We start from the raw sequence: 18,465 nt of genomic DNA on the forward strand, positions 1-18,465 counted from the left end.
GCAAAGAAAATGAGACTCGGTCTGTCTAAAACCAAATGTACCTCTTAGGCTTTTGTATGTAAGGTGAAACCATGCAGCTGACTTTGTAAAAGACAAACTGTCGCTCATTCAACATTGTTTCTTTGACTATAATTAAGAGCAAAAATCTTAAAGACAATACTGTTTACAGCTATTTTTATTTTAGAAATAAAAACTGAACCCACAGAAAGCTAAAACAGTGTTAAAATTAATGTAAACATGGAAAAACAACAAGTGGTCCCGTGATATCCAGCACCCATTTACAGTCGGAAGCCCTTTTCCAGCAGCTTATGTGCTACAGAGTCGTAAAGATGAAAATGGCAGCTACAGACACAAGGAATGGACAGAGGAACAATTGGACAGTTTATCATGTGAAGTATTTTTCCCCACTTCCTGTGTCACACTGAAAACGCTTGCTCGTCATGACGGATAAGGCACAGGGGTGAATTCAGCTTCTCACAACAAAGGCATCGGAGAGCAAAGTGGCTGAAAGCCACTCATGCTTCACGTGTCACATTAGAGCTACTGTTAATGGTTGGTGTTCCCCTGAGACGGCTCATCGAGGACGCCGCAAAATCCATCCCCTCCTCACCTCCACTCATAAACACTTTGGCTGCGCTAACAGAAGCTCAGAGTCCTGCCAGCTCCTTCACTTCACCGATCAGTTTTATTATATAGTGATTTATAGTGGTCCTCGCTGGTGGACCACCATGGGACCTTATTTCAGAAAAAAAATATGTACCAGAGTTACAGACAAGAGACAAATACATTTTTGATCCTGTTTGAATTGTGCCGTGAATTACACATATGATGGTTAAGTTAAAAGATACTTTTGCAGTCAAGAAAGTTACAGTTCAGTCATTAAACTGTTCAAGTATATGATTGTGAAGATGCCTAATTAGAAAAAAGTACACAACTGCAGCAGTCTACATGGTCAGACTTTTTCACCTTTTTTAATACAGCCGTGAGACACGAGAGTGTTTCACACTAAACTTGATGGTACTATTTTTACGACAAAAGACAAATTTCTTGACAGCAAAATCATCTTTTAAATTCACCAAAATGTGTGTAATTCATGGCATAATTCAAGCAGGATTAAAAAAAAAAATGGGAAAAGTTATCTCACCATTAACCACCCTAAATGTATATATTTTTCCAAATTAAGGTCCCATAGAGGATATTGGAAGGTAAGGGACTTCACCTCGCTACTGTGTGTGCACTGGCAGAACATTTATAAAGATGCTTAAGTTTGGTAAAAGTATTCACAAAAGTTTACAGCCCTGCACACCCTGCAAATGGCTGCCATGACACTGGGAGAGAAAGTGTCCCGTGTTATTTTCACTTTGCGATTAAAAAAATATAAATATAAATTCTAGTTCCAAGTGAGTTCAGGGATTTCACCTTTATCTGCTGGAGGCGCCACCAGCTTGAGAAAAAAAAAATCTCTTCCTGAGCACGGGCAGCGCTAGTCCAGTGGTATCTCTATGACGTCCTCCTCGATGATGTCCCCCTGTGGGACGGTGATGTGCTCCGGGGGGCTCTTCTTGCAGCTCAGCCCAGAGAAGGGGCTGCACCAGGACAGAGAGAATGGGCCGCCGAAAGCCGTCTGCACGGCCTCCCAACACGGCACCTTCCCCCACTTCCCCGTCTCCCCCTTCAGACGCTCGATCCCCTGGACAAGACACAACAACAAGGGTCTGAGGTGAAAGGAGCCGAGCCCAAAGGGACTGGATGTCTGTCGTTTTCTACATGCACTATCAAACACAGCTGTGACACGAAGCTGATGACTAAAACTGCAATGCTATGATTTTGTTCTTTGGGCATGTTTCTCAGGCAGAAATCAGACTAAAGACCTAAATAAAAAGTGTTCAGAATTAAAGGACAGGTTCAGATTTTTTTTATCTTAACAGAATAAGTGCTAAGGTTGGGTTCAGGATAAGGTAAGAGGAAACAAATCAATGGGGAGGGACATTTTGATGAACCACCAGCAACAATTTGGTCACCACAGCTCAGGAGGGAAACACAAACGAGAAATTTCTACCAAAGGCTAACTTGGAAAGATACTTGGGCTGTCACCTTCTATTTAAAATGTAACCAAATGTTGGAATGTGAGGGGAAAAAAAACTGATCTGTAATTATCTGCTAAAATTTAAACGTCGGAGTTGTAAGCCCAACAGGCTGCTCACCCAAAAGTTTGGTTACCCTGCTCTTTAACACCATGAACAGCAAGATAATATATAAAAAGTTGCAAAAAATAATGCGCTATGACAACAAAAGTCACATTTTAGCTGAGTCAGCAAGGCCAGAAGCAGTGAAGGAACACAGGCTGCATTTGAATAAACGTAAACAAATTAACTATTATCTGGTTTTGTTCAAACTTGATTTCATGAGTGACAGTCGGGCAGATAGAAGAAGGCAAGGAGAATCCCGACTGAGGCTCTGAGCAACCACTAACCCTGGCACTGTACATAAGGCACGAGTGTGTCGTGGTAAACACATTTAAAGTTTCATTTATCATTTAAATACTTTTGTATCAGTTCTCATACATTTTTCTCAGAAACATGCCCAAATGTCAAGAAACACTGCACAGAATGACTCACATGCACTTGGAAAAATAAAAAAAAATAAACCCCTGTGGAGGAAGCAAGCATGTCAAATAGTCAAAACAAGTGCATGCATCCCGATACGCACGGAGTCCACTCACTCATTCATTCATAATGTTTGGTTGACTCTGAAACAGCAAAAGAAACGAAAAGAAAAGAATAGAATAGAAAAGAATAGAAAAGGGCTTGAAGCACACTTTGGCCCTCAGATTGCAGTCTGCATGCTTCTGATGTGTTAAGTTTGATGGGACGGCTAATGTTACAAGCTTACCTCTTCTCAAGATTATAAAGAGCTGTCTGCTTCAGAAAGCTTTTGGCAGAATGAGTTATCAACCAAAGCAAATGCATGAGCGTGGAGAGAACAATGCATGGGAAGAGGCAGGTAACAGGTAAGGATGAAAGACAAGGACACAGGAAGAACGTAACAATGCAGGGTGTGAGAGGACCGGAACTTCTTCTGAAATAATACAAATACATTTTTCAAAAAATGAGGAATAAACACATTAACGCAGAGAAGCTGCTTCATAATCAAAGAGAAATAAATACGTTCAAAAAAGCAAGCAAACACAGTTTTTGCATTGCAACTGAGAAGTATTTATTCTCTGCGCACGTGCTGAAGTATCTTTAGAATATTTAGAAAGAATTAAAATTTCTGTAAAAAAACAAATCATCTCCACCATCACTCTCACCAGCGAGACGTGGCACCATCATACCAGCAGTGTTTCACATACATTTCTAAATGAGCCTTCATCTGTACCATGCATTCACATAACAAAGGATACATACAATATCATGTAAACAAAGAAGAAGAAAATGCACACTTCAGAACAGATCAGTTCACACAGAAGATCTCAAATGATAAATACAAAGTGCGAATTAGCCTTTTTAGTACACGTGAATGTGAATGATCAAAGTTCATACTTTGTTAAATGTTTTGTAGTAATCTGGAATAGTGCAGAAATACAGTCTAGTTAACATCCCACTGCTGCACAGTCAGACGTATGCAGAGTTTTACATGCTTATACGCTGCTTCCCTTTGACTCCACACAGGATTTAATCAGTTTCCTCCAGACAAAAAAAAAAAGACAATTTTAAAGCTAAGCCGATGTCCTTTTTTTGAGGAATTTCATTTAAAAGCTCTCTCAAATAATCATGTAGGTGTGGGATTCACTGAATTTGGCACACGCTCACGACATCAAAACACCACATGGGCTCAGAGCACAGGGCCTGTTTTACTGGCAACTGTGCGCGCGTACGCACACACACACACGCGCACACACACACAGAGGAAGCGTTGGTGTTACTGTGGACAGGCAAACCTTTCCTCAAAAAAAGGAGAATGAGCATATGCTATAGTATGGCTGTTGACAGGCTTCTAACAGCCATGTTTTACAGCTGAAAGGCGAGCTGAGGGCTGACGTGTACTGACTGAAACCATTTCATTTCCCCACCGAGCAACGCAAGAGTGATTCAGCAAAACCTGCGATGCCCAAAGCAGGCCGGCATTTTGATTCTACACTGATTCCATTTGGTGGAGCCACCAGAAACTTGCCGGCTTGTTTCGGTTTCATCTCTGGCCTCCAGCGACGGCTTTGTTCATTGTCAAGCATGTATCAGAGAGGAATCGGGGACAATGTTCCACACACTACAGTGTGACTTTTTCACGTCAGGCTCAAATACAATACTTTTAAATTAATCACTTCTTTTCCTCTGTGGTGAGAATGACGACTTGACCCGTGTCAACACCATCCATCAACTTAGAATCGATATCACGAGGAAAAAAAATGGGATCAGTACATCTTCTAATTGTAAGAATGCATCAAATGAGCCTCGACTTTTATCGGGAAAACTGTTTTGTTTTCTTTTGGCTTTTTTGATTAGATTTAAAAATGTTTTCACGGTCATGATTGATCACAAATTCACAATAATGATGGCAAAGCGTTCCTTCACACGCTGTATTTGGCACCATGTATAAGGATGAGCCATAGACTGGATCTGCTGGCTCCCACATGGAATCTAACTGTAGAGACTAAACCTACTGTAAACCTGACTACTCAACCAATCCATCCAAGTGAGGACATGTTTAAAAGGTTCATTTTTTCCAAATCTGGAACACACTGACAAGAGGAAGATTCAAAGGGTTATTTCACCCAAATTACAAAAAGACACATATTTAGTTCTTAACTGTAGTCAGGCAGATAGTTTTGGTTTTATCTGGCCAGGATTTGAATTTTCTGCTCTCACTTGAGTACAACGGAGGTGAATGGAACTTTTGTATCTTTTAATAAGTCTCAAAACGTGCACACAGGTGCAAACAGGTGCATGCACATGACATGAGTGCAAGAAACAGCTTCCATAAGTATAAAACCATCCTCATATGGGAGCATTTGACTTCTGAAGCTTTGAAGTCATTTTGAAAAAGGAGCTGAAACAATTACTTGATTAATTGCAGCCAATTTTTGTTTAAGGCAGTAAATGACAAATTTTGGTGAAATTCCATTCTCTTCCATTGTATTGGGGTGGGGGTTTTCGAGTGCTGATATCTGAGATCAAATCAAAATAAAAAAAACTAAAAAGTGCAGCGTGACCAGACACCACTAGTGAGAAAATGTGTTTTTCTGGAATTTAACTGAATTGCCACTTAGGGGGAAAGCAAGAGTAAACACAGAGCAAGAAAAGAGAAGGCGTCTGATACAACAACAGAAAGAGAAATAGCTCAGAATAAGAACAGATTTATCACAGTGTTTACACACAGGATTCACAAACTGAAAGTCTTTTCCTCTGCAACTCCACTCACTCAAGGCAACACAAACATTAATGTATAGCGCACTTAGTTGGCAACACAAAAAAGCAGATGGAAAGCTGTCCCATGGCTAGCGTGGGGGGATATAGTGGAAATCGTGTTTAGCATTGCGAGTAACAGGCTGCCATAGCTGAGCTCTGTGGGGCCGGACTGGGCTTCCCACTTTTGTTTTGACCCGGCCGCCTCGTTCCCTGCGCTGAGCTCTCACACCACATACTGGTAGGTCTCAGCCTTCCCATGGTCAGGGGTGGAGAAGGGACTAAACCACAGTAAGGAGAAAGGGTGTCCAAATACCGCCCTCATGTTCATCCACTTAGTTTTTTTAGCCCATCTTCTCTCTTCCTTTTTCAACTGCTCTATGCCCTGAAAACGAGAGACAGCCAAACTTCAGTTGGTGGACTTTTGTGACCCAATCAGTCATCACAAACCAATTTGCAAATACTGATGTTTTTTTTTCTTCAACCCTCTAGATATTAAAAAAAAGAAAGAAATTTTGAACCATTTCTGAAAATCATCTGGGCCAAACACACAGCATTTCAGTGCTCTCTCTACAAGCATTATGCAGCTGCTTGCATCCTGCTGCCTTTCCCTTTGTGGTGTACACTCCTCTACATGTCTCCTTTATGAAATGATCAAATGTCTCCCAGATAGCTGACCTAGAGTTGCAGACAAAAAGAAGTTCAAAGCAGGAAAAGGAGTTTGATTTGGTGAGCTCCAGTACACAGGCACACCAGAAGGATGATTTTAGGATGGCACCAAACTACATAGAGGGGATATTGATTCCTTCCTTCCACTGATACATGGACATATTTAGCTTTCTACAAAAATACATTTGCATCTTTTAAGTACATCACTGAGTTGTTTCAGACACTCTCCTCTACCTCTGTGGCTGCAGCAAAACGTCATTTTGTGAGCAGGTTGTTCAAGTTTTGAGACCTTCAAAGACCACAGGTTCAATGCACAGCCTGCCATACTGACTTTAGAACACCACCAACCACACTGGTATGTGTCCCACACAAGAGGTGACACCAGCACACACACTTAAGTAATGAAAAGCTTGACTTTGTATTTTGTCTTCTGCAACCAGTATCTATTTTACTATTTTCAAACGTAACTGTTGTAAACAAACCATAAATAGCCTAAGAATACATGAATAACTTAGATTTAGCTTTTGTTATCCAATTTCAGTTTGATATTAGCGACCAGAAAATGCAAGTGTTTTAAATTTTGATTATGGAGCTACTTATTGTCACTCTGGCAGAACCAGATCTCTTCATACTTTGTTTTAGCACCGTGTCAGCATTGGACAAAAGGTCTTGCAGAACTCTTCTAGTACAGGGGAGAAACCGTTTTGGCTTATTTATTTTTCTTAAACCAATCACAATCACCTTGAGCGGAGCCAAAATAGTGCAAAACAGCAAACAGCGTAAGGCCAGAAGAATTCTATGAGAAATAGTAGACCAATGGTAGGCTCATGCCCACAACCTACTTCCTGTGGGGCAGACTACCTTTGTGATTAGTTTTGTGCTTTCACTGCCAAAACAGAACAAACAGCTGAGGACCAAATGTTTTGGTGGGCAATGAATGTTGCAGCCTGTGAGAGGCTGAACTGAATGTTTGCTGAGCCCTTACACTCTGATTACTGTCAGACACAGTGAGACGCAGGTCAGTCCCCCTCTGAGCTTTGTCTAGAGACAGTCTATCTTCGACTGAGTGAGACTCAAATTGAACTGTATTTGGTAATTATTCTGTTATGGAACCTTACTGCAAACACTGGCAGCCACACATTAATCTGTGACAGCTGTCTCATATGAATTCATTTTTTTTGGAGCAACAAATCTTCAACATCAGACAGTAGTAGACAGAAGAAGGCTTCTTATTTTAAGCCAGCAACCGTCAATTTGGCTGAAATGTGATTTCACATCCACTGACCCTTACCATCCACACACTTAACCCTTTGTTGCTCTGCAGAAGTATCGGGAATTTAAAGCACTCTATACTGGAGTTTCTTTCTTTTTGTAGTTACTTTTTCAGACAATGTTTTCAGTCAAAATAAAACCTTTGCTTCACCATATTCCACACTAGACTGCAAGAGAAGAGATATTAAAAGTTTCAATTACCATGTCAAAGGTGCTAATGCTAAAAAGCAAAAAAGGGTGGCAGCAGAAGGGAGACGAGCCGAAGGTAGTTGTGAGATAACAGGAAAGAGGGAGGACTGTTGGTCACTAAATGGATCACTTACGGTCTCGTCGGTACAGATGGAGTGGACTTGGGTGCCGAACATCACAGAGGTGAAGATGAGGAAGAGGAGACCCTCAAAGCACAGGAGTATGAGCAGGATGACTGTTGCTGGAGGAGAGAAGGAACTGCACTCTAGGGGATGAAGGGACATGGAGGAAGAGAAGTGAAGGGGCAGAAAAGAGGGTCATATGAGAAACTGCTGTGCACTACAATGAAACTAACTACTGCACTCTACTGGAAATTCATCTGGAGCGCTATGGCGACGATGCAAAGCACTGTAGCAATACTGTCACCTGCTGAGGGGGCTTCAGTGAAAGGGGAAAAGTTAGTGAGTGCTCTGGAACATGAGGGTTTAGCTAGGATTGTTAGGCAGGTACACAAACTTGTGTCAATAATTTTAGCTCGTATGCAGAAGGAAATTTCAAGAAAAAAAAAATCTAGAAAAAGAATACAATTACCACCTTAAGGTTGTACACATCTGCGCAAGTTGCAGTTTACATCCATATCAGTCCAGACCCATATAATATATGTAGTGAAAAGATCAGTGTCACCAATTCAGTATCTGACCAAATATGAAATATGGACACAATCTTCTCTTCTGTTCCTGAGTTATGCTGTTGGATAACGGATAGAAAATGCTTTTATATCACAGTGAAGTTGACCTTTGAGGTTTTGCGTATAAAATACCATCACTTCATCCTTTCATTCTTCTGTTGCACCAAGCACAGACTTTCACTGTACCTTTAGGCTAACCTTTGGCATCTGGGTAAAGCCTGAAACATCCTCAAAATACAAGATGTTTTCTATGTCTGTGTCTACACTGCAACAGATTCACCCTCATTTAAATGTCTGTGGCTCTATGCACTGGCTCCATGTTAGGCTCACATCTCAGCTGTGTCACACAGGCTTAACCGTGACCTGAAGCGTTCATTTCTGCTTCCAGTCGATTTTTTTGCAACGATACATACATATATACAGGAGGTTGGTGTAAAATAAAGAGGCAGTGAATAAATGTATTTATTCACATTGTGAAATCTCTTCGAAGCAGAGTGCGCTGAGCTCTGTACAGTCAGCCACACACACACACACAAACAAATCTCTTTTGCACCAAGTTTGTTGCAGTCACAGTTTTCTTTTCACATCATGCTGTGCTGGACTGAGCAAATCAAGTTTGCAGATTTGTGTTCCAAAATGCAAACTTTTTGTTGCCATTTTTCTGTTGGTTTATAATGTTATCTAGTTAGGTTGTTTTTGTGATGTCTTCCACCACCCTCTGGTGATCAGATCTGCTTTCTGGCGATCACCATGATTGGATGATAAGAGACTAGAAATGATTGTCCAACCCTAAAATATGGGTTTAGGAACAATTTAACCACCTTAATTGTGAGTTGGAAATTTATGTTGCCTTTTGAGTGTAAGGAATTAAAAGTGAGATTGCAAAATGAATCAAACAAGACATTACAAATGAAACAAAACGAAATTCCAGGGTCCCAGCACTAGAGTCAAAGACTTACACATTACACACAGTACCTGGGGAGAAATTCCTGTATAAATTCTAAAATGTCACTTTTTTTAATCCAGTAGAACCACACATTTATCATTAACAAACCACCCAAAGATGAAAGATCCAACTCTAAATGTAACCCACTCATACTTTAAGTGTTGCCTACATAGCCAATGCCTCGCTTACTGGGCTGCACAATTCAACTGTCCAAGAATAACCACATTAAGACATTCTGGTTAATCTGGTGACTGACACACACACACACACACATTCATCTGATTTAACACGGCCAAGGAAAACGAAGGGGACTGGTGGAGGAAGAGGATTCAGAACGGACGGGTTTGTGGGGTTTGTTTGCATTTTGACCGCGTTTGTCAGTTTCATGTGCTTCACTTGCACGATATGTACCTTTTGTTTCTTAAGCTTATAAATGAAAATAGCGGATACAAAGAAATAAATGTATAAAATAAATATAGAAGAATATACAAATTTATCTGTAAAAGGAAGAATAATACATTGTTTTCTGCAACTGAGAGAAAATGTTCATCTCCATAAACATATTTCAAAAGAGATGGCCAGCTTAGATTCTTGGTTTTGAGTGATTAAAGAAAGGCTTTTGTTTTCATAACTGGGGAGAATTGCAAACTACATACAGATGTTCAAAAAAAAAATACTCACTTGTCCAATCATCTTCAAAGCAGTTGAGGAAATGGAAGACCACCATGACCAGAGCGTGGAGAGAGATGAGTGCAATGTACATCTGAGGACATAACACAAACACTCACTGCAAACAAGAGTGGTATTCACCAAGGAAGCCCTGTCATCCAAATCTGTACTGCATTACAGCACAACACCAACTACTACTGATGTTGTATGCAACACCTCTTTTCAGTCACAGTTAACCCCAAAATTAAAAAAAAGAAGAAAAAAGTTTCTTTCCCCTCTACCTGTGATGTTATTTATCCCTCTACACTGTTTTGGTGTGAGTTGCAGAGATTTGGGGACATCGGCTGCAATCTCTAGAATACCATAAATTAGTAGGAAATATTTTTATTCTACCACTCAAGAACCACCCCAGCCACATCACAGAGGAGTGTGCATCTGCTCACGTATGAGAGGCTCATGTTCATGACAGCATAGAATGTATATATCAATGGTAGTTTTGATTTTAAGGTGAATTGTCCCTTTAGGGAAACTTATACAGAGTTACACAGATTTGGCATTTTCAGTTTATAATTTCATGAAGTTTTTGATAAGCCCACATTATGAGAGACTCATTGTTGAACTTACAGTGAAAAGCACAAAATACTTTTGGTTGTTCTCGCCGACGCAGTTATTGACCCAGGGACAGTGGTGGTCCATCTTCCGTATGCAGCGTTTGCAAACACTGTGAGGTGGCGAGTTATGTGTGAAGGAAAAGGGAAGAGAGTTAAATAAAATGAATACTGTACCAACACTCCAAGGTAACAACAACAACAGTGCATAAAGGCAGTGTTAAGTAGAAAGTGAAGCACACTACATTCTGAGAGGACCAATTTGTATTTCACAAATTAGCCAAAGTCAGAATTTATGATAGCAGTCAGATTTCTTCACTGCATCAAAACACTGCAGCTCCAAGCATAGGGTTGGGTTTACAAATGCCAATGCAGCAGTAAGGATTTAATGTCCTTTTTGCCCTACCTGCAGTGATGTGCTCGATCAGGCTTGATGCTGCAGCACTTAGGACATTTGTAGACCACCTGCCCTGGTTTCAGCTGAAGGCTTTCTATGTATTCTTTAGTAGCATTCCCCTTTGGCACCGCCCCCTAGCAAGAAACAAAACAACGCAGTGGATGACGTTTGGCTCATTAATAATACTTATCAAAAGAGTAGGCAGAGGCTATTGTACATTTTGAATTTTATTAATGTTCACCACCATTAATCTGGACTATATAGTAAAGCTATAAGATGTTAAACCTGTCAGCATGACACCAAGGATTAAATTAAAACAGCGTCCTATCTAATTTTCAATTTGTGTTGAATGACACCAAACAAGTCACACTTACAGGGTCGGTGCACATGGCCCTGACGTGTGAGGCAAGGGCAAGGAAGGCCAGAGTATTGAAAAGGGTCCCATTCACAATGCTGTACATCAGATTCTTGGAGGGCAGCAGCATCACAAACAGCACCACGAACTCTGCATAAAACACCAACAGCCAGGTGATGATGGCGCACACGATGCCACAGGCGTCCCTGATGAACCACATGGCGGAGGCAGATGAGGAAGTGATGACGTCTTTGGAGATAGGGATGCGCTGCTCGGCCTGTAGGCAGTTGTTTCCTTCCCCGGTCCCGCTCTGCCCTCGCCCGTGCTCCACATCCCTGCATCTGTGCACTGGGCTCTTCATCCTTCATCTAAGCTAAATGCCTGTTGCTGCTACTGCTGCCGCCGCCAGACCTGCTGTGCCTTCAGGCTTCAGTCTTAATCACCGCATGCTGGAAAAGAGAAGCAGGAGGGTTGCAGGTCAGAGAAAAAGTCAAAGGCTTGCCACTCTAGACTGGAAAAGTATTCTATGAACAGCTGGGACTAAACATCCGCTATGCCCACCAGACAAGCCAAAATTTCCTGCAGTGTTTAACAGTGGAGATAGGCAACCCCACCTGAAACCAAGACTACTTCAATAAGCATCATAAAGCTGCAGAAGTAGATATTTGAAGATATCACGTTTGATAAAGGTTATGCTACCAGAAACCAAATTCTCCTGCTCTACACTCTGTTTAAATAGGCAATCACAGATGGTCAGTCAGGGCTTTCTCATACAGGTATCTCAAGAGAGATGAAAGCCAGATGTGCTGGCCTCAGAGCAGCAACTTTATTTTATTATATACTTTTAGTCCGCTAATCATTTTCATGACTAGTTCATGGATATATAAATGGTCAAACAAAAGTGAACTACATCCATTGTTTCCCAGAGCCTGAAGTCTCTTCTTCTGACCTCTTGTTTTACCTGACCAGGAGTCCAAAAACACCCTAACTGTTCCGACCACACCAGCAAATATACACAACCAAAACCTGGAACTAGAGAATGTTTTACTTTTACTCAATTTTGTTGCCAACTGACTAACCATCTGCATTCAATTTGCCCTGCCACTCTTAAGGTCAAACACAACAGTTAGTATCCCAGTGTGCCTATACAACAAGTAAAACTTAGAGGAATTAACTGCAACAAACTGTGAACTTTGTACATGTGCACCTGAAATTTGGGGGCAGTCGTGGCCCAGTGGTGGGTTAAATGCAGAGAAATAATTTCCCAGCTTGGAATTAATAAAGTAAATTTAAAAAAAAGAAATGAAGGATATGACACAGTAGATTAGTGTGTGAGTGTGAAATTATTCACACAGGAAATGCCCACTAAAATGGAACGGTAATATACAGTAATACAATTCTGTGTAAGTGGGGAAAGGAAGCTACCTCATGACTTTCTGACAACATTCCTTTCATACATCTCTGCATCTCCCAAAAGAGGATTAACAAACAAGATCCTATGTAGTCTGGGCGCACTGACACAGATATCTCATGACACGAAGCCAGAGGTGCATGCTGGGCAGCTGTGTTGGCAAGTCAAAGTTTTATCACTGGAGAGGTCAAGCACAGCAGTGAGCAGCAGAGTGCAGCATGCCTCTGCACACTGACTCAGTGCTACACTACCTGGAGCTGTATGAGAGATCACTGAGTAAATGGAGAGGTCACTGAAAGGTGGTAAACCGTGACCTGTGTCTGTGCTCATCACAACACAGCGCATAGAAAACACAACAATGAATACTTTCTAATTCTACAAGATTATATTCTACTTTAAATTCATGCTACTGAACTAGCTGTGAAATGCCACGTGAATCCAAAACACACTTACATGTGTAAGTAAGATTTAAAAGTGGACATGGACTGTCTTTTCCACCAAATTGTGCGTCTCTGATTTCCAGCTGACTCTTTTTCAGTCTCATTGCTAAGTGAACAAGCTAGCAGCGTCATCTTTAGCCAAGTAACGTAACTTCACCATATCGCAGTCACGAAAGCTTTACACAGCAAAACAGCCTTTAAGACTACTTTCTGTTGGGTTGAACAGTTTAAAGATCTGTATGGTACTAAAAAACCTGACCAAATCTATCACGAGACGACACACATTAGCTCACGTCAGTCCATTTTAACTCAAGCTAGCTGCTTAGCTAACGTTTCGTTTCAGAACAAGCATTTACTAACCTGTTTGTATATTCCTGTCAGCGTCCTGCCCTTCAACGTTAAAGTGGTATGAGGCCCTGGATGTCTGCTTGGCTTCCCTTCAGATTAATTATCACTATAACCCGCTGAATCTCACCTGAAACAGGAGCATCCTTCGGACGCTTTCGAAACTGCTGTCGGCTAGTAGCTGCGCGTCGATGCCCTGCTCCCGCCCCGCCCCCCTCGCCAACGATAAGACGTATCTGACGTAGGGAAGCGAGCCAATGGGACCACCTGAAAGGAGTCAGACCTTCCACGTCAGAGGACTTGTCCTGACACACCCAGCGCCGGACACACCCAGCGTTGTTGTGTGATTAAAATCAGTAGGCAAAGTTATAACAAAAGTATTAGTCGTGTAGTAAAAAGTACAATATATGCCTCTGTAAAGTGGTAGAGTAGAGGATAGATAGATAGATAGACAGATAGATATATAGATAGATGGGGATTCCTATGTGGTGGCACTTGCTGCTTTATTTATTTGATATATATAAAAGCCTTTGGCAAGTCCAACACAGCTCTACTTTTTAAAAAACAAAATGACAAAGTAACATATCCCAGCAAAACATAACATAATGTAATACAGCACCGACCACAGCACTATAATTATATATTCACAAAATGAATATGAAACATAAAATCATAAATCAAATTATTTGGCCAGGCTATCCAGAATGTACAAATATTATTTTCTTTTTCTGTGGGGGCAATTTTTGTGATTTATTGAAACCTTCTGCTCAGCATGTCAAGGAGATAATATATGCTGAAGAGAATTGTTTCGAAATGTTTATTTATTTTTTTAATTTCAAGTTTTCAATAGTTTATATTGCGAATTCCATTTTAATTGAGTAATAAAAACTTAACAAGTACATATATATAAAAATACTAAAACTTAGCCATCTTACCATATTCCTTAACAAAAGGAAAGAAAGATTTTATTACATATTTTCTTTTAAAACCCCTATCCCCTCACTCCCTTATAATTAACATCACCATCTGTAAGAAAGTGAACTGGGGGAGTTCTGGATCTTATCTTTTTCCCAAAAAAGAAATGACACCCATTGAAAGATGGCTGGGGCCCAGGTAAAAATTTCTATGTTTAATTGTTTGGAAGTGAATATATCCATCCATTTTCTAAATCATTTATCCATGCAAGGTTGCAGGTCGGCGGCAGGGGGGGTGGGGGGGATGCTTATACCAGCTGACTACAGGCAAGAGGTGGGGTACACCCTGAACTGGTTGCCAGTCAAAGACCAACACACACACACACACACACACACACACACACACACACACACACACACACCTAGGGGCATTGTAGAGTAGTCACTTAACTTAATGTGCATGTTATTTGGGGGGGAATTGTGGGAGGAAGCTGAAGTATAAATATGTAGCAAAGTATATTAAAATGAAGACATGTGTAAAATGTATGTAACATTAAATCTATTTCAAACATGTGACTGGTGTCACAGTGGTAGTGGTTGCAATGGCACAGTTGTTCTTGACAGCTCATAGCAAGAAATTCTTGGCTCAAACCCCAGGCAGGGCCTTTCTGTGTGGGGTTTACATGTTCTCCCCTGGGTCTCCTCATTCCCTCAGGGTACTCAGGCTTCCTTCCACAGTCCAGAGTCATGCAGATCAGTTTAATTGCTTAGTCTGAATTGCCCATAGGTGTGAATGTGAACATGAACGGTTTGTTTGTCTATATGTTGGCCCTGTGGTGAACTGGCAACCCAAAGTCAGTGACCCTGCACAGGATAAGCAGTGACCAATAATGAATGGACATTACTACAGTTTCATCACTAGATGGCAGTGCAGGACAGACAGCTCTTTCTGTCTGACCCATTGATGCAATAGTCAACCTGAAAATAATCAGCCTTCACTGATTAATTCTAATGTTATTGTGTTTGACATTGACAATATTCAGTGATGAAAACTGGGGGTGGGACTGATTGATTGATGTTTATACAATGTACATATTGGCTACTTTTACACATTGTACATACCTGTATTTTTAAATTTTCTTAAAAAATTTTTTTGAATACAGTTTTTGTAAATACTACTGTACTTGAGATTTTAGTTTTGGTTTATCCTATTTATATACTCTGCACTTTTCTCCTGTCTTGGTCGGGAATACTGCATGTGCAATTGTCTGTAGAAACAAGAATTTCCCTCCAGGGATTAATAAAGGAATTCTGATTCTGATTCTGATTCTGATGTGTGATGTGTTTTTGGATTAAAAAACAGAGTACTGTACCCGTCAACATACATATGCTGGACAACTGCAACAACACACGAGAGCGGTAGCTCAATCTACGTCCACCTTCTCCTCACACACCCAACAGGACATCAGTATGAGTTCTGTCAACATAAAGTTGACATGTAACTGTGAAATTTAGAGGCTATAAAGAGTGGAATCCTGTGAAGAAGGTTCATATGGATTCTTACATCAGCCTTGAGAGAAAAAGAAAATCTCCTCTAACCGAAAGAAACACCCCAAAGGCTTGGAAAAATATTTTACATTTTACATATAATACATCATGTGAAACACATGAAGGACTGTCTGTATTGTTTGACAATACAGCAGTGTTTTTCATGTATGGCATTTACCATACATACATACAAAATCAAATGTTAACCCGAGCTGGTGTGTGCATGCTAAACAAGTTTACTGATTGTGATGTACTTGCTGTAGGTCTGGAGGGAGTCAAATACACATACATACAACACAAACAAATACAATTGTTCTCAGCTGTGGTCCCTAATGATGTGCTGGAATACATTTACCTCATCACAAGCTGCAGAAACTAAAAGGCAGATCTGGGATTTTCCATCAGAAACAGTATTTCTTTACAGTCCTATGAGACAATGTCAGCCCCCAGAGAGCCATTTCTGATGATCGTTAAACAACTTTTCTGTTATCAAACCTTAGGAATGCAACATATAAATGAAGGACCTGAGATTTATTTTATGTGTGTATTATTTAAAAAAAATGTAAAACGTGCATTCAGTGTCAATTAAAGATGTATTTCACATGGAAAATACATTGATAACTAATATTGTATTTAAAATGAGATACATTCTAATTTTCTTCTTTCTTATCTTTTATATTTTTTACAGCTGTATCAAGCACCCTCACCCCTCACCCTGTAGTGAATGTAATTAAGCAGAGAACTTCAGATCATCAAAGGATGTTCTGGCTACAGGAAAAAGGGAAAGCTCCTTTACATTCTACTGGATCAAAGCATCCTCTCATTTTCCATCTCAATCTGCTTCTCTTTTGCCTATTTCTTCCAGTCCAAATAGTTTCCCTTTGAGAAATACCACTGGCCCATTAAGATGAGCGACTTAAACAAGTGTTCTTACACTACTCAGTTTCTTATTAAGGCCCATTAGAAAAGTCTTACAGCATCTCTCAGGGGCAATTCCTAAATCCATGCATCCATTTTCTATACGGCCTATCCATCAGGGTCACAGGGTCATGGGGGCTGGAGCACATTCCAGCTGACTACAGCAATCATAAAAGGAAATCATGCCTCTTTGTTTCATAGGACAGTTATATGTCCTACTGTGGATTAAATTATCTTTTACCTTGTTTTTCCAGTGTGTGGAAAAAAGTCAGTGCCTAAAAAACTTATACCAGTAAAGCCTAAGCTTCACTTTACTTCTTCAGCCTCAAGAACAACATCACAGTGCTACTTCACATATTTGTTGCCTTAGTTGTTTCATTGTATGTTGTTGAAATTCATTGGTGGAATTGTATACATACATGTGCATGCATAGAAGGTAAGAATGAGTAACATATAATAATAGAATAAAATAAGAATAAGGTAAAACAAAATAAAATAAGATAAGTCAAATAAATATGGTTCTGGAGGTAGTACAAAAGTGAGGTAGTACAGAGTGGAAGTAGTGCAAGTAGGTGAGGTAAACAGTGCAAATGGTCAGCAGGTGGATAATGACATGAGCATAAATCAGTGCCTGTACTGAAGTAGCTGAAGTGCAGAGCAGCATGTTAGTCAGATGGTGTTCAACAGTCCAACAGCAGAGGGGAAGAAGCTGTTCTTGTGGCGTGAGGTTTTGGTCTGAATGGACCGTAACCTCCTGCCTAAAGGGAGTTTCTCAAAGAGTCCATGTCCAGGGTGAGAAGGGTCAGCTGTGATCCGACCTGCACGCCTCAGAGTCCTGGAGGTGTACAGGTCTCTGAGAGATGGAAGGCTGCATTCGATCACCTTCTCAGTAGAGCGCACAGCACGCTGCAGTCTGTGCTTGTCCCTGGCAGTGGCCCCAGCGTACCACACGGTGATGGAGGAGGTGAGGATGGACTCAATGATGGCCGTGTAGAACTGAACCATCATCTTGACTGGCACCTTTCCTCAGCTGCCGCAGGAAGAACATATCCTGCTGGGCCCTTTTGATGAGGGAGCTGACCATCAACACCTGAGGTCCCGGGTGATGGTGGTACCCAGGAAGCGGAAGGAGTCCACCATGGAGATGGGGGTGTCTGTTAGGATGAGGGGGAGAGATGGAGCTGGCATTTTCCGAAAGTAATTATTCATATTCAATTCATTGCATTTTTTATATGATTAAGATAACATAAGATAAGATAGGCCTTTATTAGTTCCACAGTGTGGAAATTTCTCCTATTAATTAAGCTGTTGCATGCACACCACTATAAATACATCTTGCTATATGAGAGGCTGAGATGCACCAGTCCAACCTAAGTAAATTCTAGTAACTTGTAACCCTTAACAAACTGTGAAGGGAGCGAGGTATGCCTGCCATCTTTGTTCTCTAAATGAACATCAAAGGAGAAAAAAATAGCCTATATTTCTTATATCCTCTATCAAGAAGAAATGTAAAACACATAAACACTGCTCTCTATGGAGAGTCAAACCAACACTCAATGCAGAATTAAGCAATAGAAATTTACATTTCTGTCTGTGCTTTCCCACAGAGTCAAAGACAAGCTGAGGTCGAGATATTCATGCATCAATGGGTTTTTTGAACTTATCTGTGATATAACATATGGCTGCTGAGCTAC

General features: G+C 40.7%; 1 protein-coding gene across 4 annotated transcripts; it reads right to left on the reverse strand.

Annotated features, from left to right (window-relative positions):
• Positions 1 to 157: 157 nt before the first annotated feature.
• Positions 158 to 13,653, reverse strand: zdhhc3a (zinc finger DHHC-type palmitoyltransferase 3a). Of its 4 annotated transcripts, none has more exons than XM_046398835.1 (7): positions 13,522 to 13,653; positions 11,215 to 11,644; positions 10,850 to 10,974; positions 10,460 to 10,556; positions 9,848 to 9,929; positions 7,667 to 7,797; positions 158 to 1,690 (listed from the first exon to the last, which is right to left on the reverse strand). In XM_046398835.1, the coding sequence occupies exons 2-7, from the start codon at positions 11,554 to 11,556 to the stop codon at positions 1,484 to 1,486; spliced, it is 984 nt and encodes a 327-aa protein (XP_046254791.1). In that variant the 5' UTR covers positions 11,557 to 11,644; positions 13,522 to 13,653; the 3' UTR covers positions 158 to 1,483. The 4 variants fall into 4 exon arrangements, with proteins under 4 accessions (XP_046254791.1, XP_046254790.1, XP_046254793.1 ...); XM_046398834.1 differs by having other exon boundaries at positions 13,407 to 13,610; XM_046398836.1 differs by lacking the exon at positions 158 to 1,690 and adding an exon at positions 3,192 to 5,787 and having other exon boundaries at positions 13,407 to 13,611.
• Positions 13,654 to 18,465: the final 4,812 nt, after the last annotated feature.

The sequence above is a fragment of the Scatophagus argus genome, chromosome 9, assembly GCF_020382885.2.
Source record: "Scatophagus argus isolate fScaArg1 chromosome 9, fScaArg1.pri, whole genome shotgun sequence".
NCBI lineage: Eukaryota > Metazoa > Chordata > Actinopteri > Scatophagidae > Scatophagus > Scatophagus argus.